At 42.3% G+C, this 24158-nt stretch overlaps 2 protein-coding genes across 5 annotated transcripts in view; one reads left to right on the plus strand and one right to left on the minus strand.

Annotated features, from left to right (window-relative positions):
- The first annotated feature begins 1145 nt into the window (after positions 1-1145).
- On the plus strand, positions 1146-17556 carry LOC116972086. Its single transcript, XM_033019409.1, has 6 exons — positions 1146-1394; positions 2114-2371; positions 8678-8731; positions 10624-10779; positions 12193-12476; positions 17143-17556. The coding sequence occupies exons 1-5, from the start codon at positions 1301-1303 to the stop codon at positions 12465-12467; spliced, it is 837 nt and encodes a 278-aa protein (XP_032875300.1). The 5' UTR covers positions 1146-1300; the 3' UTR covers positions 12468-12476; positions 17143-17556.
- Positions 17557-19848: 2292 nt separating this feature from the next.
- The window catches only part of spire1 (spire type actin nucleation factor 1), a 149569-nt gene continuing 145259 nt past the window's right edge, over positions 19849-24158 (minus strand). For all 4 annotated transcript variants that reach the window (XM_033019416.1, XM_033019417.1, XM_033019415.1 and 1 more), the window contains one exon: positions 19849-21552. In XM_033019416.1, the coding sequence (XP_032875307.1) occupies positions 21285-21552 (268 nt within the window). In that variant the 3' untranslated portion in view covers positions 19849-21284. The remainder of the gene's footprint in view (positions 21553-24158) is intronic.

The following is a 24158-nucleotide window of genomic DNA, read 5'->3' on the forward strand; positions in this document are numbered from 1 at the left end:
GATAATGTTCTCTGGTAGTTGAGGGAAGACCTGATAGAAGTATATAAAATGATGCGATGCATCAATAGGGCAGACAATCAGAGCCTTTTTCCAAGGATGGAAATATCAAATATTTGATGTTTGCATCATGGAAATAGCTTTATGGTGAGATGTGCAGGGCAAGTTTTTTACACAAAGGGTGGTGAGTGCCTGGAACGCGCTGCCCGGTGTGGTAAAGGCAGATATGGAAGAAATATTGAAGAAACTTTTAGATAGACTAATGGATATAAAAGGAGGAACATGGATCGTAAGCAGACAGGTAAGTGTTGGTCTTGGTGTCATGTTTGGCACAGACATTGTGGGCCGAAGGGCCTGTTCTTGTGCTATATCATTCTATGTTCTAACATCTTTAAGATAATTTCATGAGTAAAACATTTGGGAATGGAGAATGGATGGGCTCCACAATCTTCCAGGGCTGGGGAATTCATCCCATGGTGCAAATGTGTGTCCTCCCTCATCACAGGGCTTTGCAGTTCAGCTTGACTATATCTTTCACACCTCGGAAGACTCGAGAGTGAGATTTATGATCAAAATACCAACAAATACTACAAATACTGAAGAAGGGTCTCGACCCGAAAAACGTCAACCATTCCTGCTCTCCATAGATGCTGTCTCACCCGCTGAGTTACTCCAGCATTTTGTGCTAACTACAAATACTAAGTTATGATTTGTGGCGCAGTGGTAGAGTTGCTGCCTTACAGCACCAGAAACCCAAGTTTGATCCCGACCACGGGTGCTGTCTGTACAGAGTTTCAACGTTCTCCCTGTGGGCTTCCTCCCACATTCCAAAGATGTGCAAGTTTGTAGGTTGTAAATTGTCCCTCGTGTCTAGGATAGAACTAGTGTACTGGTGATCGTTGGTCTGCGCAGACTCGGCGGGCTGAAGAGGCCCGTTTCCATCAAAGATCCTATAGCTATAGGATCTTTGGTTTCCATGCTGTATCTTTAAACAAAACCAAACTAAACTTCTTTAAAGACAAAGACAAATAAACCCTACTCCTAACTGGTGAGAGTGACAGCTCTTAAAACTAAAATCTTTTTGATTGAGGGCAACCCAGAAAGGCTAAAAGATCAGAAGAATGAAGCTCTTCCTCTGCACACAGTGTTTTTTAGTGCACTGCAGATCTGGGAGATTCCCTTGTGGCATAATGTGGGAGGAATAAGCAGCAGGCCGCCCCTGACAGGGACTGCACCCTCCACACTGCCTGGGGTTTAAAGGAGGAAGCAGCAGCGTTTTCTCCATAACACACGCACAGAGAAAATGAGCCTGAGTGACAAATCAAAGGCTTGCCACATTGGACGTCTAAAGTCCCAGCCATCCGTTAATGAAGTGCCATCAGGCACAATACAGTCTGGTAAGATTTCTCATTATGGTGTTATTTGTTAGTTGAGCTGAGAGGGATCTGAAAGTTATGCCGATGTTGTTTCTGGCTTAAAGTGTACACATTCTATGGCCCTGTTCAATGGTTCTTTATTGTCACATGTAGGGAGGTATTGTTTTTTTGTTGCATACATTACTCTGAGGGAGCTCAAAGACGGAGGATCCGTCTGAAGAAGGGTCTCGACCCGAAATGTCACCTACTCCTCTTCTCCAGAGGTGCTGCCTGACCCGCTGAATTATTCCAGCTTTTTGTGACTATCTTCGGAGCACAAACAAAGTTTGTTTATTCAGGGTCAGAGAAAAGATTCAATATGTCTTAATGGACTTAAAATTTAATTCAACCTCTTTTACGAGAACTTAATTTTTTAAGTGGTTTGTTCAGTGAGAACAGTGTGAAGGACGTTTTTTGATTAATCATTGAGTCTGCAATGTTTCAATAGTGGGGATGAGGTCAGCCGTTAGACTCCCATTTACTGCATGTGACCTGCGTGGGTTTTCTTCAGCTGCTCCGGTTTCCTCCCACACGTACAGGTTTGTAGGTTAATTGTATTCAGTAAAATTGAAAATTGTCCCTAGTCTGTAGGATAGTGTTAGTGTACGGGGTGATCGCTGGTTGGCGCGGACTTGGTGGACCGAAGGGCCTGTTTCCGCACTGTACCTCTAAAATAAACTAACAACGTGTGTGGTTAATAGATTTGCGCAGGCATTACTACACGATCAGTACGTCCATGTCCGCTGCCGTGGTGGAACAGATCGCCTACCTCCTCTACAGTGCTCGGATTCTCACCCAGCATGAACTCAATGTCGTCGTCTCCAGGACAGAAATGCTTTCCAAGGCGTCTGAGCTACTTTCTGCTGTCATCCGGAAAGGACAAAAAGCCTGTGGCATCTTTCTCCAGGCCCTTAAAACGTGTGACCCACATCTCAGTGAACAACTCGGCCTAGAACAAGGTAACAATTTAGTTTCATTTAGAGATACAGCGCGAGTCTGCACTGACCAGCGATCACCCCATACACTAGCACCACACTACACATTGGCGACAATTTACCATTTTTTACTGAAGCCAATTAACCTACAAACCTGTACGTCTTTGGAGTGTGGTAGGAAACTGGAGCAGCCGGAGAAATCCCATGCGGTCCCGGGGAGAACATCCAAACTCCGTGCAGACAGCACCCATAGTCAGGATTGTACCCTGGTCTCTGCCGCTGTAATGTACTAACTCTACCGCTGCTCCACTGTGCCGCCCCAAATTAAAGCACAACAATTGTGCTTATTTAATACCAAGGGACTGCAGATACTGGGTTACCAATGAAAGACACAAAATGCTGGAGTATCTCAGCGGGTCTTAAGAAGGTCCACAACCCGAATCGTCATCTACCATGTTCTCCAGAGGTGCTGCCTGACCCGCTGAGTTACTCCAGCACTTTGTCTCACAGTTTTGCTATCAGCTTTTCCAGCCTGTTTGCATCTTTTTATTCCTCTGTTGTTCCTTAGCAATGATTGAAGCCTGTTATTTTGCCTAGTTATTTCCCTTTATTTTACAACTACATTCAGGAACAGCTTCTTCCACACTAATATAAAACTACAAAATGGTCCGCTTATGAGCCATAGGGGTGTAATTCTGATCTTCCAACCAACATTATTGAGGTGCTTGCACTTTTTTATCTGCACTTTCTCTGTAACTAACATTCTAACATTATATTCTGCATAGTCATAGATTGTTCTATCCATGTACCTGTCCAACTGTTTCTTAAATTTTGGAATAGTCCCTGCCTCAACTACCTCCTCTGGCAGCTCGTTCCATACACTCACCACCCCTTCTGTGAGAAGGTTACCCCTCAGATTCCTATTAAATCCTTTTCCCTTCACCTTAAATCTATGTCCTATGGTCCTCAAATCACCTACTCTGGGTAAGAGACTATGTGCATCTACCCAATCTATTCCTCTCATGATTTTATACACCTCAATAAGATCACCCCTCATCCTCCTGCGCCCCATGGAATAGAGACCAGCCTACTCAACCTCTCCCCCTAGCCCTGGCAACATCCTTGTAAATCTTCTCTGTACCCTTTACAGCTTGACAACATCTTTCCTATAACGTGGTGCCCAGAACTGAACACAATAAATGTGGCCTCACCAACATCTTATACAACTGCAACATGACCTCCCAACTTCTATACTCAATACTCTGACTGATGAAGGCCAAAGTGCCAAAGGCCTTTTTGACCACTATCTACCTGCAACTCCACCTTAATGAACCATGCACCTGCCCTCCTAGATCCGTCTGCTCTACAACACTACTCAGGCCCCTACCATTCGCTGTGAGGGTCTTACCCATATTAGACTTCCCAAAATGCAACACTTCACATTTCTCTGTATTAAATTCCATCAACCATTCCTCAGCCCACCTGGCCAATCGATGCACTTAGGCATATTTCTCTTTGCACTACCTATGCTATTTATGCATGGCTTGATTCTACTCATGTATAGTATGATTTGACTGGGATACCCCTCAGCTTCCTACACTCATGGAAAACAAAAATCCCAGCCTATCCAGTGGTCCCACATAACACGTCCACCAGTCCTGGCAAGATCCTCGTGAATCTCTAGTTTGGTTTGGTCTAGAGATACAACATGGAAACAGGCCCAATTTACAATTTTACAAAAGCCAACCAACCTACAAATCTGTATATCTTTTAAGTGTGGGAGGAAACCAGAGCACCCGGAGAAAACCCACGTGGTCACAGGGGAACGTACAAACTCCATACAGGCAGCACACGTGATCAGGATCGAACCCCAGGATCGCACTTTGAGGCAGCAACCACTGCTGTACTATTGTGCCGTCTTTTCTGCAATCGCTTCCAAGCAAAGGACACAAACAAATGACAAAGGCCCACTAGATCTTCCGGTTGCTAAACATTTCAACTCGCCTTCCCATTCTCATACTGACGTTTCTGTCCAGGGCCTCCTCCATTGCCAGAGTGAAGCCACACGCAAACTGGAGGAACAGCATCTCATATTTACTTGGGTAGCTTACACACGCTGAGTTACTCCAGCATTTTGCTTCTTTTTTTTGTAAAACAACATCTGCAGTTCCCTGTGTCCCTAAACAATATTTTGGGTTGGGACCTGTTAGCACCTGCCGCTTTATAGGCACATTATTGCACAACACGGCAAATATATATACAGTAATCAACAATACACACAATTATCAGTAATACTAGGTAACTGGGCAAGAATAGTGCAAATCTAAATATTTAGTGCAACCTTATACAAAGTCCATGGTAGATCGTTGCTACGGTTGGGTTGCTAGGGATGGCTGACTTACATGGGTTTTCTCTGGAAACCCTGGTTTCCTCCAACACTCCAAGGATGTTTTAGTTTGTAGGTTAATTGGCTGGTAAAATTGTAAATTGTCCACTGTGTGTGTGTAGGGATAGTGTTACTGTGCAGCGATCACTGGTTGGCATGGGCCCGGTGGGCTGAAGGGCCTGTTTCCGTGCTGTATCTCTAATTTAATCCAATCAGACACTATTTGTGATTTTCTTTGGAAATAAATCTTTTTTTTTCTACCTATTATTATATGAAAAAAAATCAACAGTATCCAAAATCAACAGCATCAGAAATACAAGTTGCAGTGTTAAATTGACAGAGATGAATAGATTTAATGATATCTTCAGGGGAGTGATGTTAAACACTGTCTGCAAGTTAATTACAAAGCCGGTGGTATATATTTGGCAAGCAGCCAAGAATCCAAAGCAGTTGGGTATCAATATATCTTGGTAATGAATCTATGTATCCCTCTGCTGTCTCTGGGATTATAATGTAACATGGGATGTTAACATAATTAATTCAAAGTATTATGAATGGATAAGTAATGAGGGATCTCCTTGGTGGGAACTTCTAATGAATTTGCCATCTTACAATGTTAAAAATCCTTGAATTAATTTCAGCGAGAAAAGGCAGAAATAAGGCCGGCAAAAGATGGCCTCATGAAGGGTGGAGTCCTTAATGGCTCATTGTTGGCTGTGGAAGATGTGCCCAGTGTACTGTAGTGAGTTTGCATGTTCTCCCTGTGAACATGTGGGATTCCTCTGTGTGCTCTAGTTACAATAGACAATAGATGCAGGAGGAGGCCATTCAGCCCCTCAAGCCACATTGTCCCACATCCCAGGGAGGGTTGGTGTGCTAAGCGTGTTATCGAGTGATAGAATTTGGGCGGAGTTTTGTTTAGTTTAGTTTAGAGATACAGCAGGGAAACAGGCTCTTCGGCCCAGCGAGTCCGCGCCGACCAGCCATCCCCGCACACAAACACTATCCTACACACTAGGGACAATTTACTTTTTTATACCTAGCCAATTAACCTACAAACCTGTACGTCTTTGGAGTGTGGGAGGAATCTGAAGATCTCGGAGAAAACCCAGATAGATCATGGGGAGAACGGGGAGAATGTACAGACAGCACCTGTAGTTAGGATCGAACCCGGGTCTCAGGCGTTGTAAGGCTGTAGCTCTACTGCTACACCACCATGCCGCCATCTTTGAGTTGATGGTAATGTAGGGAGGATAAAATGAGATGAGTGCATATGCGTGTCTAATGGCACTGGTACTGGTTTGTTATTGTCACGTGTACCGAGATAGTGAGAAACTTTGTTTAGCGTGTTATCCCTGTAAATTATATCATGCATTAGTACCACAGGTAATGCAAAAAGAGAAGTGAAACAGAATGCAGACTAGAGTGTTACAGCTACAGAGAAAAAAGAGCAAGGGGTGCAATAAGGTGGATTGGGAGATCGGGGAAAACATCCTTATCATACGAGAATCCTGTAAGCTGAAGACAATGGGAAAGATGCTGTTCTTGAACCTGGTCATATGTGCTTTCAAGCTTTTGTAACTTCTGCCGGATGGGAGAAGGGAGAAGAGAGAATGACCAGGGTGTGAGCGGTCCTTGATAATATTGGCTGCTTTCCCTAAGTTTAGAAGGAGACGTTGTGGTGTGGGGGGGGAAGCCTAATTCATGTGATGGACTGGGCTGCATCTACAACTATCTGCAGTCTTGGGCAGAGCTGATGCCAAAGCAAGGTGTGATGCATACCGGTAAGATGCTCGATGTGGTGCATCTGTAGATATTGAGTCATCGGAGGCTTGCTGTCTTTCCTCCATCTGAGAACGTGGAAGTGTTGAAGATAGAACATGGAATAGTGTAGAACGTGGAAACAAAGAACTGCAGATGCTGGTTTAAACCAAAGTTAGATACAAAGTGCTGGAGTTACTCAGCAGGTCAGGCAGCATCTCTGGAGAAAAAGGATGGGCGATGTTTTTTGATTCGGGACCTTTCTTTAGACTCATAGAAGGGTCTCGACACAAAACATGCCTATCCTTTTTCTCCAGGGAAGCTGCCTGACCTGCTGAGTTACGCCAGCTTTTCGTGTGTATCTTTGGTATAGAACAGTGCAGCACAGGAACAGGCCCTTCAGCCCACAATGTCTGTGCTGAACATGCCAAGTTAATCTCCTCTGCCTGCACGTAATCCATCCCCTGCATATCCACTTGCTTATCTAAGAGCCTCTTGAATACCACTGTCATACCTGTTTCCACCACCAGCTCTGGCAGCGCATTCCAGGCGCCAACTGCTCTCTGTGTGAAATACTTGCCTTGCACCTCCTTTAAATCATCCCCAACGGATCCTAACGCTATGCCCTCTAGCCTTTGACATTTCCACGCTGAGAAAAAGGTTCTAACTGTCTTCCCTATCTATACTTCTCATTGTTTTATATCATTCTATCAGGTCTATCCTCAGCCTCATCTCCAGCAAAAACAACCCAAGTTAATCCAACCTCCCCTTGTAGATACTACTCCCTAATCCAAGCAGCATTCCAGAAAACTTCTTCTACGCTCTCTCCACAGCTGCATCCTTCAGGGCCTGTCCGACTGCTGGCACCCGGCGACCAGAAAGTAGCTACGACTCTTTGGAGACCTCTCAAGACCATAGGAGACCTCTCACGACCATGGTCATGAGAGGTCTCCTATGGTCGTGAGAGGTCACCCGCGACATGTCGCCAATGGTCGCTTGTATGGTCGGGAGAGGTCTCCAAAGGGTCGTAGCCTCTTTCTGGTGGCCGTTGAATTTTCAACATGTTGAAAATTTTGGCGACCTATCACGGGTGCCGGCAGTCGCCTGTAAAGGTGGCGAAAGTGGGACAGGCCCTTTCCTGTACTGGGGCGATCAGGTTACCACAAATACAACACAATCAGCGTTTATAAAGTTGCAACATGACTTCTTGACACTTATATTCAATGACCTGACTAATAAAGGCAACGCACACTATGCCTTCTTTACCATTCTATCTACCTGTGTTGCCACTTTGAGGGAACTGTTGAGCCTGTTTTAGTTTCGAGTTACAGCGCGGGAACAAGCCCTTCAGCCCACCGAGTCCACACCGACCAGCGATCCCCACACATTAACACCAGCCTACACACACTAGTGACATATTACTCTAATACCAAATATATAAACCCAAGCAATTAACCTACAAACCTGTATGTCTGGAGTGTGGGAGGAAACCAAAGATCTCGGAGAAAACCCACGAGGTCACGGGGAAAACGTACAAACTCCGTACAGACAGCACCCGTAGTCAGGATCGAAACGGATCTCTGGCTCTGCAAGCACGGCAACGCAGCAACTTTACTGCTGCGCCACCGTGCCGCCCCCGTCTAATAAAAAAACTAATATTTTTGCACTTATGTAGATAAAAATGTTGGAGAAAATCAGTGGTTGAGGCAGCATCTATGGAGCGAAGGAAACGGGCTACGTTTCGGGCCGAACCCCTTCTTCAGACGATTTAGCTGAAAAGTTGCCTATTTCCTTCGCTCCATCGATGCTGCCTCACCCGCTGAGTTTCTCCAACATTATTGTATACCTTCGATTTTCCAGCATCTGCAGTTCCTTCTTAAACATTTTTGCACTTAGATTATTTTCTTCATCTAATACTATGATCAATGCATCTGCTTACCACAATCATGGCATTGTATTTGAATATTCCCCTGTACTATGCTCTAGAATTGTTTTACTGATTCAAAGATACTAATTAAATTCAGATTCCTGTTCTTATGAAATTTCAATGATGAAAAATAGCCATCTTAATTTTAATAATTTGATATCACGTTTAGTTAATTTATGCAGGAAGAATGGTCTGATGATTAGATGATAACATATTGATGCTGGGTTTGTCTAACCTCTCCACTGGTTCTTTGCAGCTAATTATTCCGGCAAAATGTCACCAGTCTCATTACTGAAGCCACCTTCACACAGTAAGTAGAAACAAAGAACTGAAGATGTTGTTTTTTAACCAAAGGTAGACGCAAATTGATGGAGTAACTGAGCAGTCGGGCAGCAGCTCTGGAGAAGAAGGATAGGTGAGTGACGTCTCGTAGGTCTGCAGAAGGGTCCCGACCCGAAACGTCACCTATCCATTTTCTCCAGAGATGCTGCCTGACCCGCTGAGTTACTCCAGCACTTTATGCCTATCTCCACAAAGTAAGTACTTATTAAAATATCAAGATGCATCAGAATTGGAAATTAATTATCTTTAAGTAGCTCCAACAATCTGCATTCAGGAACTTTGGAGATTAAATTACAACATCAAATCAAAATTCAAATAACTCAAATGTTGCCATTAATATCAGCAGAGAGAATGTGCGATTCAGGTTTCAATTAATCTTCATCAGAATCTTAGCCTTATTTTTAGTCATACAGCATGGAAACAGGCCCTTCGGCCCAACTAGCCCACGCCGACCAAGATGCTGCATCTACACTAGTCCCACCTACTCGCGTTTGGCCCATATCCTTCTAAACCTTTTCTATCCATGTACCTGTCGAAATGTCTTTTAAATGTTGTTATAGTATCTGCCTCAACTATCTGCTCAGGCAGCTTGTTCCATACACCCACTACCCTCTGTATGAAAAAGTTGATTACCGGTATGTCCTCTGGTCCTTGATTCCCCTACTCGGGGTAAAAAAACTCTATAAGATCACTCCTCATTTCCCTGCGCTACGAGGAATAACGTCCAACCTGCGCTGGCTAGGACTCTATTCTTTGTAGTGCAGGAGGATGAGAGGTGTCCAAAATCAGGTAAACGAACAGAGTTTCTTGCCAAGAGTAAGGAAATTGAGAACCAAAGGACAGAGGTTTAAGGTGAGGGGGAAAAGATTGAATAGGAACTTGAGGGGTACCTTTTTTACATTAAGGATGTGGCTGTATGAAACCAGCTGCTGGAGGAGGTAGTTGAGGCTGGTACTATCACAATGTTTAAGAAACATTTAAACAGGTGCATGGGGGAGGACAGGGACTAGTGTTCATGGAAGGTGTTGGTCAGTGTGGCCAACATCTGTGGAGGAAATAGACAGATGACATCTCAAGTCTGAAAGTTTCCGGCCCAAAATGTCATCTGTCCATTCCGTCTGCAGTTCCTCCAGCAATTAGCTTAGAAGAGTCTGCAAGCATCTAGCCTGCTGCATGGATCAGCATGGTATGCACTCAGTTTATGGCTGAGAACTTACATTGCTGGAGTTTGGTGGAAATGTAAAAAGGGACATCCATTGCCATTTGGAAATGATTTAGACTTTAGATTTACCGTGCTGAAATAAGCCCTTCAGCCAACCAACGATCACCCCTTACACTAATCTACACACACACAAAGGATAACTTACCAAAGCCAATTAACCTACCAACCTGTAAGTCTTTGGAGTGTGGGAAGAAACTGGAGCACCCGGGCAAAACCCACATGATCGCAGGGAGAATGTGCAAACTCCATACAGATAGCACCCAGTCATGGATCAAACTCCATACAGACAGCATCCTGACAGCATAGTCAGGATCAAACCTGGGTCTCTGGCGCTGTAAGGCAGCAACTCTACCGCTGTGCCACCGTGCTGCCCTTATCTGGAATATTGAGAGGGACTTGCTGGGACATCTGCCCCAATCATCTTCCACGAGTTTGGCAGAGGATTTCAGAAAAATGGCATGAAAGGCTTTATTCTGCAACACTACTCACCAATCACTAAAATAGTTTATTTTGTCTCCTCCATACCTGTCCTTGAGATGCCTCCGGTTTGTCCTTTCAGCCTCTGAAGAGGAGATAATCTGTTGTCAAATACAAGGTGGTGAGTAGACATTTGACATTGTCTTTTCTTGCCCCAACAGCACCCACCCCAGTTGTGTGCAACATCAGCATCTGCAACTCAAATCTGAACAACTGCACGTTTGGATCTGGTAACAATGTGTCTGTGACAACAACTATGCCTTTATCCAACCTCAACCACATTGAGGAGCCACCCATGAAGTCAGATGAGGAATATGGTATGTAGACTCCTTGCTGAACATTGCCTCTGCTATTTAGAGTCAATGGGTCATACAGCTTGAAAACAGGCCCTTCGGTCAAACTCATCCATGCCAACCACTAAGTTAGTACCATTTACCCGCATTTGGCCCATGTCCCCCCCCAAACCTTTCCCTCTAAATCTTTCCCATCCAAGTACCTATCCACGGGTCTTTTAAATGTTGTTTTAGTACCTAAATGTTGAATAGGAGAAGTTTACAGAGATATGGGCCAAACCCAGGCAGGTAGGACTAGTGGGACTAGATGGAGCATACTGGTCTGCAAAATCAAAATCAAAGGGTATAATGGGAGACCCGATACTTGCTAGCTTAACATTTCACCACAGTCTATTCTATTAGCTGTCTACAAGTCAAGTTATTTGGCAAGATGCACCTGTGGCTTGTTGAAAGGCCTGGATAGACTGGATATGGAGAGGATGTTTCCACGAGTGCGAGAGTCTAGGACCAGAGGTCACAGCCTCAGAATTACAGGACGTTCCTTTATGAAGGTGAAGAGGAATTTCTTTGGTCAGAGGGTGATGAAGGTGGAATTCTTTGCCACAGAAGGCTATGGAGGCCAAGTAAATGGATATTTTTAAGACAGAGATAGATAAATTATTGATTAGTACGGGTTAGGAGGGAGAGATGGATCAGGCATTAATGAATGGTGGAGTAGACTTGATGGGCTGAATGGGCTAATTCTTCTATCACTTATGACCTTATGTAGGTGAGGTACAGGTACAATGAAAAGCTTGCTTGCGGCAGCATCACAGACACAGACTCAGACAACACACACATCATGACACATAAATTACACGTAGCATCTTTTACACTCAGTCTACATCACTCTGCAACCTCTGTTTTGAAACCGATGATGAAAGCCTAGAGAGAGTGTATGTGGAAAGGATTTTTCCAGTAACGTGAGTCTAGAACCAGAGGACAAAAGACCGACCTTTCGAATGGAGATGAGGATGAATAGACTATGCGGAAATGTTAAGCTAGCAAGTATCAGGTCTCCCAATACACCCTAGTCAGAGCGTAGTGAATCTGGGGAATTCATTGCCAGAGATGGCGGTGGAGGCCAAGTCATTTGGTATTTTTAAAGCGGAGGTTGATAGGTTCTTGTTGAGTAAGGGTGTCAAAGGATACAGGGAGAAGGCAGGACAGTGGGGTTGAGAGGGAAAAATAGGTCAGCCATGATTGAATGATGGAGAAGACTCGATGGGCCGAATGGCCTAATTCCGCTCCGATGTCTTATGGTCTTACCTTAGAGTAAATCCATCTCTGATTTCTTTTCCTTTGAGCCATCTGTCTAATTTTTGTCAACCTCATTTGGCTCGTGCATATTTCTTGGCTCTATATCTAATCATTGACCTCGATGGATTCTCTGATTAGGAAATTGCGATGATGCAGCATCCGACTCCCACATGTGCAGTGTTGCCGAAGACACGGACACAAACAGCACAGGAACCATCCAGACCGACATAGCAATTGTCAGCTCCAGGTTAACAAACGTGACTGTTGGAGAAAGTAATGTGCTTACAATGGTGGAGGAACTCAGCAATGAAGAGGAACTGGAAGGAGAGTTGGAAGAACATGACTGCAAGGAGAAAGTACACAATGAACAATCGATAAAGACACCGGAAGCTAAATGTGGTGTACAAAATTGAATACAGCAGGTAAGTTCAACGTTATATCTTTGCACTAAACGTTGCACCCTTTATCCTTTTTTTAAGTTTTAAGACCAACATTATCCCATCTACACTAGTCCCATCTGCCTGCAAATATATTAGTAAATTGATAAACCCTGATCAAACGGGGTTTATACCCAAAAGATACTCATTTAATAATATGAGACGCCTGTTTAATATAATGTACTCACATAAAGTAGAGGAAGAAGATATATCAATTATTTCTTTGGATGCAGAGAAAGCATTTGATCAGGTAGAGTGGCAATACTTATATAAAGTACTGCAGAAATTTAATATGGGAGAGAATTTTATAACATGGGTAAAATTATTGTATGATAAACCGATGGCAAGAATCTTAACTAACAACATGTTATCTCAAAAATTTCAACTATCAAGAGGTAATAGGCAGGGATGTGCGTTATCACCCCTGCTATTTGCCCTTATGATAGAACCTCTGGCTGAAAGTATAAGAATTCATCCGAATATTCAGGGCTATAATACTAGGGACTCAAAGAATAAAATCTCATTATATGCAGACGATATACTTTTATATATTACAAAGTCACAAACGAGCATACCAAATTTATTAAATTTAATAGAGGAATTCGGGTCTTTTTCTGGATATAGAATAAACTGGAATAAAAGTGAAATCATGACATTAAAACCTCAAGAACCTACACACTTATTGAAGTTCCCCTTTAAAATCGCAACAGAAAAATTTAAATACTTGGGTATTCAGATTACTAGAAAATATAAAGCATTATTCAACGCTAATTTTATACCTTTATTAAATAAACTTAATACGCTGATTAAATTTTGGAAAACACTTCCTTTATCATTATTAGGTAGAATAAATGCAATAAAAATGATCTTCCTACCACAATTACTATACCTATTTCAGTCTATACCGGTATATATACCAAAATATTTATTTAAAAAAATTACTCTAATATCACTAATTTTATTTGGGACTATAGATCACATAGAATTACAAAAAAACACTTATGTAAACCAAAAGAGGTCGGGGGACTTTCACTTCCGAATTTTATGTATTATTACTGGGCAGTGCATATTAAGAATATAATTTATTGGCTGGATAGTTCTACCCAACAGACAGAATGGATAAAAATGGAGAAAGAGGATTGTCATCCTTGTAATATAGGAACGATCCTCTTCTCCCCGAAAAAACTGAATAACACAATATATAAGAAGAACCCAATTATATATGGTACAATAAGAATTTGGAAACAAATAAAATTATCTTTAAAATTAAGAAATTTATCATTGTTAATGCCAATAGCGAATAACCCTTTATTTAAACCATCTCTTCTTGATAAAACATATAACCAATGGGAAAGCCTCGGAATTAGAAGGATCGGGGATATGTACAAAATGGGAAACTTACTATCATTCCAACAATTACAATTAAAATTTAAACTGAAAAACAACCAATATTTTAAATATCTTCAGATTTGCGATTTTATGAAAAAATATATACAAGGATATCAAAAAATAACTCCTGAATTATTGGAAGAAGCAATGAATATTGAAGCTGACTCACAAAAATTAATATCATATTTATATAATAGTATTCTAAATATAGACCTACCATCGACAGAGATACTTAGAGAAGAGTGGGAACGGGAACTAATGATAAAAATTACGAAAGTTACATGGGAAAAGTATTTGATATATATTCACAAATGTTCGATTAATGTAAGACATAATCTAATTCAATTTAAAATTTTACATAGATTATATTATTCAAAAACAAGATTGAACAAATTTTATCCAAATATATCCCCCATTTGTGATAAATGTCTATCCCATTCGCAACTATAACACAGTTTCCTGCATAAAACTTTATAGATTTTGGAGTGATATTTTCGAAATATTTACAAAATTATTCAAGATAAGAATGGAACCTAATACTGAAATGATTATATTTGGAGTAATGGAAGATGGGAATAAATTGAACACATCTCAAAATTTATTTTTTAACTATGGTTTAATAATAGCAAAAAAATTAATACTTAAATTTTGGAAAAATACATCAATATCAACGCTTAAAATGTGGATTGCAAATATGTTGGACACCGCACATCTTGAGGAAATGCGATTCCTCCTAATGGATAAATCAGACCAATTCATAACGAGTTGGTCTCCATTTGTCGTCTTTTTGGAATCATATGGTGCAACACAATCGTAAAAACTAACTGTTTCAGGACTGGACGAGGGTTAGTCAAGATTATAAACAATGATCTCCTTACCCCTTTTAAAAAATATATATATTTTTAAATTTATTTTTTATTTTTTATGTCTTATTCTATTTTTTCTATTTTCTTTTTCTCAACTTTCTTCACTCATTCGTCTTTCTTCTTTTTCTTCACACACTATATATCTCACGCTTTTCTATCCTTTACTATCTAATTTATTTTTCTTATTCTAATCTTTCTTTAATATAACAAAAAAAAAAATAAGAAGCTGTACATAAAATGTATTATGAAAATATATATTAGGCACTTTGGTGCATATGATTGTACTTACTTCTAATAAAATTAAATATTTTAAAAAAATTAAAAAAGACCAACATTATCCCATCTACACTAGTCCCATCTGCCTGCATTTGGCCCATATCCCTCTAAACCGGAAAACTTTAGCGCACCGAGTCCGCGCCGTTCAGCGATGCCCGTACACTAACACTATTCTCCACAGCAGCGACAATTTATAATCTTTACCAAAGCCAATTAACCATCAAAACTGCACGTCTTTGGAGTGTGGGAGGAAACCGGAGCACCCGCAGTCACGGGGAGAATGTACAAACTCCGTACGGACAGCCTGTAGTCAGGATTGAACCCAGGTCTCTGGCACTAGAAGACAGCAACTCTACCACTGGCCATCATGATGTAGTTTTCTTTGACTGAAAACTGTTTCACTGTACCTTGGTACACATGATAATAATAAACTAAATTAAAACAAGTGACTTGTGCATTATGAGCATTGTGGAAAAATATTCATTAGTAAAATGGAAGAATCATACCCTAATATCCAATTTTGCCACAAGGCCATTTGGATTTGGCATGATCATGAGAAAGATTTTGTTGATCGAAATGGGTCTGAGCTACAGGGAGATGTTGAGCAGGTTAGGACTCTATTTCTTGGAGCACAGGAGGATGAGGGGTGGTCCTATAGATTTGTACAAAATCATGAGAGAAAGAGATCGGGTAGACTCACAATCCCTTGCCCAGAGTAGGGGAATCGAGAACCCGAGGACCTAGGTTTAAGGTGAGGAGGGAAAGATTTAATAGGAGCCTGAATAGTGATTTTTTTTATTTTAAACAAAGGGTGATGGGTGTTTGGAACGAATTGCCAGAGAAGGTAATTGTGGTAGGTATTATTGTAACGTTTAAGAAACCTTTAGATAGGTGCATGAATGGGACAGGTTTAGAAAGAAATGGGCCAAATGCAGGCAGGTGGGACTGGTGTTGATGGGACATGATGGTCAGTGTGGGCAAGTTGGGTCTGTTTATAAGCTGTATAAATCTATGACTCTTATCAGTGGGAGTGTATAACGAGCTGGAGGTTCACAATCAGTGTAGTTAGCCCCTGAAGGAGAGGTGCACTTTGTCTAGAACCAACTCCAGGGATAATCCAGTTTGCCCTCTTCCCAGTAACAATATTGTAGCCGGGAGATCCAGTAGGCCTTGGCGGACCGAGTCAGCATCAGTGTTCAGTGAAACAGTTGTTGAGTAGAGTGGATGAAAGGGAACAAGTCAACATGGATTTTGTTTTAGTTTTCAAGAAGGTTTCAATAAAACCACACACATAAAGAGGGTGAGTACGGTTAGAGCACATGGAATTGGGGTCATATGCTGATATAGGTTGAAAGTTAAGCCCCTGTCCCACTTAGGAAACCTGAACAGAAACCTCTGTAGACTTTGCCCCCCACCCAAGGTTTCCGTGCGGTTCCCGAAGGTTTTTGTCAGTCTCCTTACCTGCTTTCACTACCTGCAACCTCCGGCAACCGCACAAAAACCTTGGGTGGGGCGCAAAGTCTCCAGAGGTTTCCGTTCAGGTTTCCTAAGTGAGACAGGAGCATTAGTTAACAAACAGAAAAAAGGGTATCATTCATAACTTCATAATGCATAGGAGAAGAATTAGGCCATTCGGCCCATTGAGTCTGTTCCACCACTCAACCATGGCTGATCTATTTTTCCCTCTTAACCCCATTCTCCTGCCTTCGCCCCCTAACCTTTGACGCCCTTACTCATCAAGCACTTATCAATCTCCGCTTTAAAAATACACGATTTGGCCTCTATCGCCATCTGTGTCAATGAATTCCACAGATTCACCACCCTCTGGCAAAATAAATTCCTCCTCATCTGCATTGTGAAGGTGCATCCTTTTGCGCTGAAGCTATGGTCTCTGATCCTAGACTCTCCAACTGGTGGAAAATCCTCTCTACATCCACTCTATCCAGGCCTTGCAAAGCTCAGTACTTATGCCTCAGCTGTTCTGAATGCTATACCCATGCTAGTTTGAAACAATACAGTTTGAAACATATAATTATTGTGAAACTTATTGATCTAAAGCATTGACATTTGTCTCACCATTATAGAATTATGCTCAATTGCCGACCCTTTTTGTTTTCCAGGATGTAATTCCGTGGGAGAGTGAACTGCTGGATGGGGGCAGGTCCAGTGAATGCCACCGGTTGGTACTGTACAGAGAGCTCAGCAATCTACAAACGATGGCTTGTTTACCTTCACAATTCAATCTTATTATAACCCGCTCGGTGAAAAGTGATTTTCTATTATTTCTCAAAATCTCTGTTATCTTTGCAAGGCTTTTCAAAGTCACACAACTGAGAGTGTTGATAGTAAACTGATCTTACTCAAACACCCAATTCTCTATCCCAGACGGTTACAGTTAGGAAGTATATTCATCGCTAACTAAAGTAGATACATATTTGGGCGCAAGGATATTGAGTGATTAACTGCAGGAACTGCAGATGAATCCATGAAAGGACACAAGGTGCAGGAGTAACTGAGCAGGTCAGGCAGCCTCTTTGGAGATCATGGATAAGAAGGGTCTCGACCCCAAAACGTCACCTACCCATGTCCCAGCCAACAATGGGCCATTATGAGCTTCACCCTTCCTAGGTCATCTGTTGCCGGCCCCACTTCGCTCTGGCCTTTTCCCACCCCCCCCCCCCCCCCCCCCCTTACTTTTAGTATGAAACGCCACCTATCCTTTTTCTCCAGAGATGCCGTCTGACCTGCTGAGCGACTCCAGTACTTTTTGTGTTTCAACAGAGATGCTGCCTGATCTACTGAGTTACTCCAGCATTTCATGTCCATTGATAGGGTGGGTGGAAAGGTAGACGGGATAGGAGATTAATCTGATTTTTGAATAACGGCTTGATGATCTGTTCCTGAACTTATTGCGTATGTTTTTAAGATAAGATCTGCAAAATCATTGTAATGAGCAGATTATATCACTTCTAACCAGGGTTTGCTCTGTTCAGCATCACAAGGCTTGCCTGTCTGTCTATTTATTTATTTATTTAGTTGTTTGTTTGTTCATTCCCCCACTTACAGGGTGTGGAGTTTATAATCTATTATGCCAGAGTGGTATTGCTTCATTGTTATTTAAATACATGTACAAAACACAGTCAGCCTGCAAAAATAAAAGTGTTGAATATTCTGATCCATCACCACATTGATTTGGCAATGCTAAAGCCATGTTAAATCACAAGCGTGGGGTAACTCCGTATCAACAGGGGTAGTGAATGAATCAGTTTTCTCTGATACCTTTTATAAAAGCGAATGCTTTGGTACAGAGTCTATCCTTCTTCCCACACGCTCCAACGTGACCACTGAAGCCAGATAGTTGAACATTTCTCCCAGATACTCTGACACAGCAGCAAAGCGCGATAGCCAGGCATTCACTGGTCCTGTATTGCCACATGTGCCAAGTGCAAATACAGTGAAAATATTTTGCCATATCCACGCACAAACCTGTTTGGCAACGTGACAGAACTTGTCCACTGATGCCCCATGCAAGAGGCGCCGTATTTTGGCACCATTTTCAAAGTCCAGTCCGCGTTCTAGTTATGAACGGTGCCTGATCCGGGCTAGCCCCAAGCAAAGATCTCTCCGCTATAGGATCTTTGGCCCCAAGCTGCTGCGGGACTCCAGCCAGCGCCTTCCTTGAAGTTCTGGATCGACCAGCGAACCGATGTCCCTCTCCTCGCCCGCCCACCTTTGTTCCCCGGGGATGCCTCCCGCAGCCGACCACGAGGGCGTGGTAGGCCAGACCCCAGTCCCCTCTCCTCTCCCACTGGCCTCGCTCGTTGCCTGTCGCGTCTATCATCATCACTGGCTCCATCCTCCCGGTGTCTGGTCTTCGGGGGACGAGCAGGGGCCAGCTCTGCCACAGGGGGACCAGCTGGTTAGGAAGTAGATTGTTTAACTACCCGAAACATCACCTATCCTTGTTCTCCAGAAATGTTACCTGACCCGCTGAGTTACTCCAGCGCTATTTTTGTAAATCAACATCTTCAGTTCCTTGTTTCTACAATTTAGTCAATGACAAGGCTTCTTCATAGCTGTGGTACAGAGAATTATTAAGATTCATAGCCTCGAAGTTGCTCTTTGTCACCCTAATTATGCAGTCCTTTATTGTGACGATGTCTCCTTAGGTCCAGATTCTCCCGTGAAAGGAGACATCCTCTGTAAACACAATCCAATACATGCAGAGTGTGTACAATATCTGAGGGATTGAAATGAACCCATGAGGTCACAAGGAGAACGTACAAACTCCGTACAGACAGCACCGGTAGTCAGGATCAAACCCAGGTCTCTGGCTCTGCAAGGCAGCAACTCTTAACACCTCGCCACTGTGGCGCCCCTCTGAATTTCTGGGGGCACAGGAGAACAGAAGAATTTATTTCCAATTTTTAATCAAAAACATGTGGAACAGTTTTCCATGAAGAAAAGTAAGACGAGCTTCAAATGAAGACCTTGGGTGATTATTTTGTAAAGAAATACATAGACATAAATGATTAAATATAAGCTGAAACGATGAGAGGATAAAACTGGAGAGAGTTTAAAACAAATTAAGTAATTCCAATGTAATAAGTGAACAAGTGTTTAATTTGTAAAGATATTTCATAATGCACGATAAGATGCCGAGCAGACAGTTATTGACTCCTGGGACTAACAATGCCGTTGAAAGTGAAGCAATCAAACACATAAAAACACCAGTTGTAATTTGGCTTTGATGTTTTCCCAGGACAGCACGCAAAGAAAAGTTTAGCGCGGTTTCTCAGTGCACATGTCAATAATAAATAAACCAATACCAATAGGAGATTTTTAATAAGGAAACCATGATTAGCTTGCAATTCGAACATCAACTAGGCTGTTAATAAACTCCAGCATTTGTCACATGTTCACGTGTACCTGGAGGCTGACCACTCCCTACACCCAGGTTGGAAAAGTTGTACGCAGGCCCGCAGACACAGTGAGAATCCCTTCACCACAAAGGCAGGAGAATGGGGTTGAGATGGAAAGATAGATCGTCCATGATTGAATGGCAGAGTAGAGCTGATGGGCCGAATGGCCTAATTCTGCTCCTATAACTTGTGAACTGCTAAATGACAGACAATAGGCTCAATAAAGATTACAGTGTTTTTTTTAATGAACACTTGAACAGTCAATGCATTTACAAGGAACAAACAGGAGCCACAGGAGCCAGCAATAAACCAGCATCTGCAGTTCCTCGTGTCTACATACAGGAGTCTCGATGGGTCAAGTGAACTGAATGGCAATCTTGTTCACATCAGCTCTATAATATAATTTAGAAACTATATATTGCAACACATCCAGGCGCACAAGTTGGGGAGCGGAGGGGAAACGGGGTGAGCGGTAAGAGGAAGGAATGAAAGAGTAAGGAGATTGTGGCAACCTATTCCTTAAGTGCTCAGGCTGGGAACCACAGAGACAGTGCGGAAAGGCAATACTTGGGTCGGTAATGGGTCTGTTGCATCATGCCTGATTAGCTGAATTGGTAACTGCTCACAATGCTACAGTCAGGAAGAAAATCAAAATTAGTTGGGTTTTTTTTAAAAAGGGCATGAAGCAAATACTTCATCTAAGTGCAAAACTTGTCTTGTGTAAGGTGGCATTTAGCAAGCGTCCACCGCCAGTCTGACAAATACTGACAATTATTTGGAGCATTACCAGTGATCAACGTGATAATTCCGACATTGTCCACGTTAAACATAAAATGACTTCTTCAATTCATAGAAAAGTGAGCCCCCAGTGTCCATCAGATCCAAAAACAATCTTCCTCACTAGTCTAGAGACACGAACCATACTTTAAAAACACAATCGCATAAGATTATTCAGAAGATGTTGCACGTTAATCTATGTCCATCTGTAGTATATTGCAGGATTACACTGCACAGATTAAATATCATACGTTATCAATTTTCAACTGCTGTAAGTGGGAATAAGATGCCCACAACAATGTCAGTAGGGCCCAAATCGACTATTAATAAAATATATTACAATTATATACAGGTAACTTACATTATTTCATCTTCAATAAGACCCCTTCACAATGATATGTCCATAGAGATCAATCCTTTTGTTTACAGGTGAAAGTTACACACGTGGGATTTCAGCACGGTCACTTCACCTTCTTGTATTTTATGTGTACAATTATTTCTTTCGGCGATGGCAGTCCAAAACAAAACTTCAGGAAGAGGGGAGAAATTAAAAAGGCACAAGTCTAAACCTCTTTTATAGTTCGCTCCTTTGGTGTTGCCAATCGGAACTCCAGGGTGCTGGTGGGGGACATATAAAAGGACTGGGTTTTCCGTTTTAACCGGGCTCGTTTGTTGGCCAAGACCAGGCTCCGGCGGCTGGAGCTGATGATTTCCGAAATAAATTTCTTACAGTCAACACAAACTTCCATCGTGCTCCAGTCCTCCATCAGCTCTTTGGGAAACTCCAGGTTATCAGCCGACTTCTCAGAGGGTTTGGATACGTAGGGGGACCTGTGAAAGATCGAGCGTTAGAGAGTCTGTTTGAATCGTGAGGCCACTCCAGTTTACAACCTCCCCGTTGGTTGTACGAGACCAAGTTCAGAGGCACGCTTTACTATTGAGCATCAGACAAGAGAAAGGACAGACAACACCACAGACATGTCATTCCATGTCCGACTCAAGTCAAGTATATGCACAAGTACCCCCGGTCACTCCCTCTTCTCCCCTCTCCCATCAGGCAAACGGTACAAAAGTTTGGAAACGCACACCTCCAGATTCAGGGAAGTCATCAGTCTGAAGAAGGGTTTCGACCCGAAACGTCACCCATTCCTTCTCTCCAGAGATGCTGCCTGTCCCACTGAGTTACTCCAGCATTTTGTGTCTACCTTCGATTTAGCCAGCATCTGCAGTTCTTTCCTACACATCCTATCAATAACTAGAGAACAGTCCTGACCTACCATCTGCCTCATTGGAGACCCATGGAATATCTTTTATCAGTTCATGTTTTAGGCGTAGAGTTAAGCCCATCGTCTACTCTGCCATTCAATCATGGCTGAACTATCTTTCCCTCTTGACTCAATTCTCCTGCCTTCTCCCCATAATCCCAGACAACCCTTAATCGGACTTTACCTTGCACTAAACGTTATTCCCTTTATCATGTATGTGCATACTGAACCGCTCGATTGTAATCATGTATACTCTTTCCACTGACTGAATTACACGTAATAAAAAACTAAAGCTTTTCACTGTACCTCTGCATAGATGACAATAATCTAAATGAACTCAACTAAACTAAATACGGTGAGGTACAGGTACAATAAAAACCTTGCTCGCAGAAGAATCACTGGCACATACAATCAGACTACATTAAAAATATATAAATGATACATATAAATTCTGCAAGACAGTAAAAAGACTGTGCATAGACTGGGTGGCACGGTGTAGCAGCGGTAGAGTCACTGCCTTACAGTCAGAGACCCGGGTTCCATCCTGACTACGGGTGCTGTCTGTAGGGAGTTTGTACATTCTTCCATTGACTGCGTAGGTTTTCCCAGGGTGCTCCATTTTATTCCCACACTCCAAAGTACAGGTTTGTAAGTTCATTGGTTTTGGTAAAGATTGTAAATTGTCCCTAGTATGTGTAGGATAGCGCTAGCAGATGGGGATCGCTGGTCGGTGTGGACTCGGTGGCACTAAGGGCCAGTTTCCGTGCTGCATCTCTAAACTAAACTAAAAACATTAGTACAAAGGACAATGAGAAGAAGCAAGTCTACAGTAGTGTAAGAGGGAATCTGTAGTGTTATATTGCAGGGGTAAGACTCCATGTGCATGCACTGTACTGATGAAATATAAAAGTTGCCAATTTTCAACTGCTAATCTAAATCTGAACCCATCATTTGATTGAGGATGATCATGTAGATATGATGACCGTTTGACTAGGCCTGTACTCGCTGGAATTTGGAAGGATGAGGGGGCACCTCATTAAAACTTCCCGAAGAGTGAAATAATTGGATAGAGTGGATGTGGAGAGGGGAGAAGGATGTTTCCACTAGTGGGAGATTCCAGGATCAGAGGGCACAGTCTTTGAATAAAAGGACGCACCTTTAGAAAAGATGATGAGGTGGAATTTCTTTAGTCAGAGGGTGGTGAATCTGTGGAATTCATTGCCACAGATGTCTATGGAGGACGACATTGGGTTTTTAAGACGGGGATTGACAGATTCTTGATTCGTAAGGGTGTCAGTCAGGGGTTATGGGGAGAAGGCAGGAGATTGGGGTTGAGAGGGAAAGATAGATCAGCCATGATTGAATGGTGGAGCCTTGACTCAATGGGCCAAATGTTCCTATGAGTTATGAACTTATGTGGGAAACTCTGAGGCAATCTCTTCCTCATGCTTGATAAATACACGTGACATTTCTTAATCCAAACAGTGGTCACAATAACCAATGTCTTCTCTCTGGAAAACCTCACATCATCTGTAAACTTTGTAAACAGGTTGAGAGGCACAACAACAAACCACCAAAATAAAACTGTCAGGAAATTCATCCAAACTCTAAGAAGGGTTTCGGCCCGAAACGTCGCCTATTTCCTTCGCCCCATAGATGCTGCTGCACCCGCTGAGTTTCCCCAGCAATTTTGTGTACCTTCTAAAGCATTAATGTCTTTTATTTGTGTTGTCTTTTTTTTACTGTCTTGTGTGTAATGCGTAGTCTTTCCGCTGACTGGTGAGCAGTCAACAAAGGTTCTACCTGGGCACCCGTGACAATAAGGTCAACGAAACTAATTTATATATAATTTATGCTTTTGAGTGTTGTCTGAGTGTAGGTTCCTGTGATGCTGCTGCAAGCAAGATTTTCATTGTAACTATACAAATGACAATAAACTCAACTTGACATAACTTGATTTCTGAGACTACTTCTGAGCTTTTTTCCATCAACCTTCATGGTAAAGCCTTACTTGCCTGCATATCCATTTACTACAACTATAACCACCCCTACAATCAGTTCTCTAGGAATGGCCAAAGTCAGTTCATTTTGCAAAATATCTCCAGCTATAATTTGTTAATGTTATCATTTGTATTCCAAATTCCAGTTAATGTTCCCAGCAGGAGGCGGCTT

The sequence above is a fragment of the Amblyraja radiata genome, chromosome 4 (genome assembly GCF_010909765.2).
Source record: "Amblyraja radiata isolate CabotCenter1 chromosome 4, sAmbRad1.1.pri, whole genome shotgun sequence".
Lineage (NCBI taxonomy): Eukaryota > Metazoa > Chordata > Chondrichthyes > Rajiformes > Rajidae > Amblyraja > Amblyraja radiata.

Excerpts from the sequence above, each read along its gene's own strand:
- LOC116972086 (XM_033019409.1), top strand. The coding sequence starts at position 1,301 with ATGAGCCTGAGTGACAAATCAAAGGCTTGCCACATTGGACGTCTAAAG. Across the intron at positions 1,395-2,113 it reads ATCAGGCACAATACAGTCTG|ATTTGCGCAGGCATTACTAC; the intron begins GTAAGATTTCTC and ends TGTGGTTAATAG. Across the intron at positions 8,732-10,623 it reads ACTGAAGCCACCTTCACACA|CACCCACCCCAGTTGTGTGC; the intron begins GTAAGTAGAAAC and ends TTGCCCCAACAG.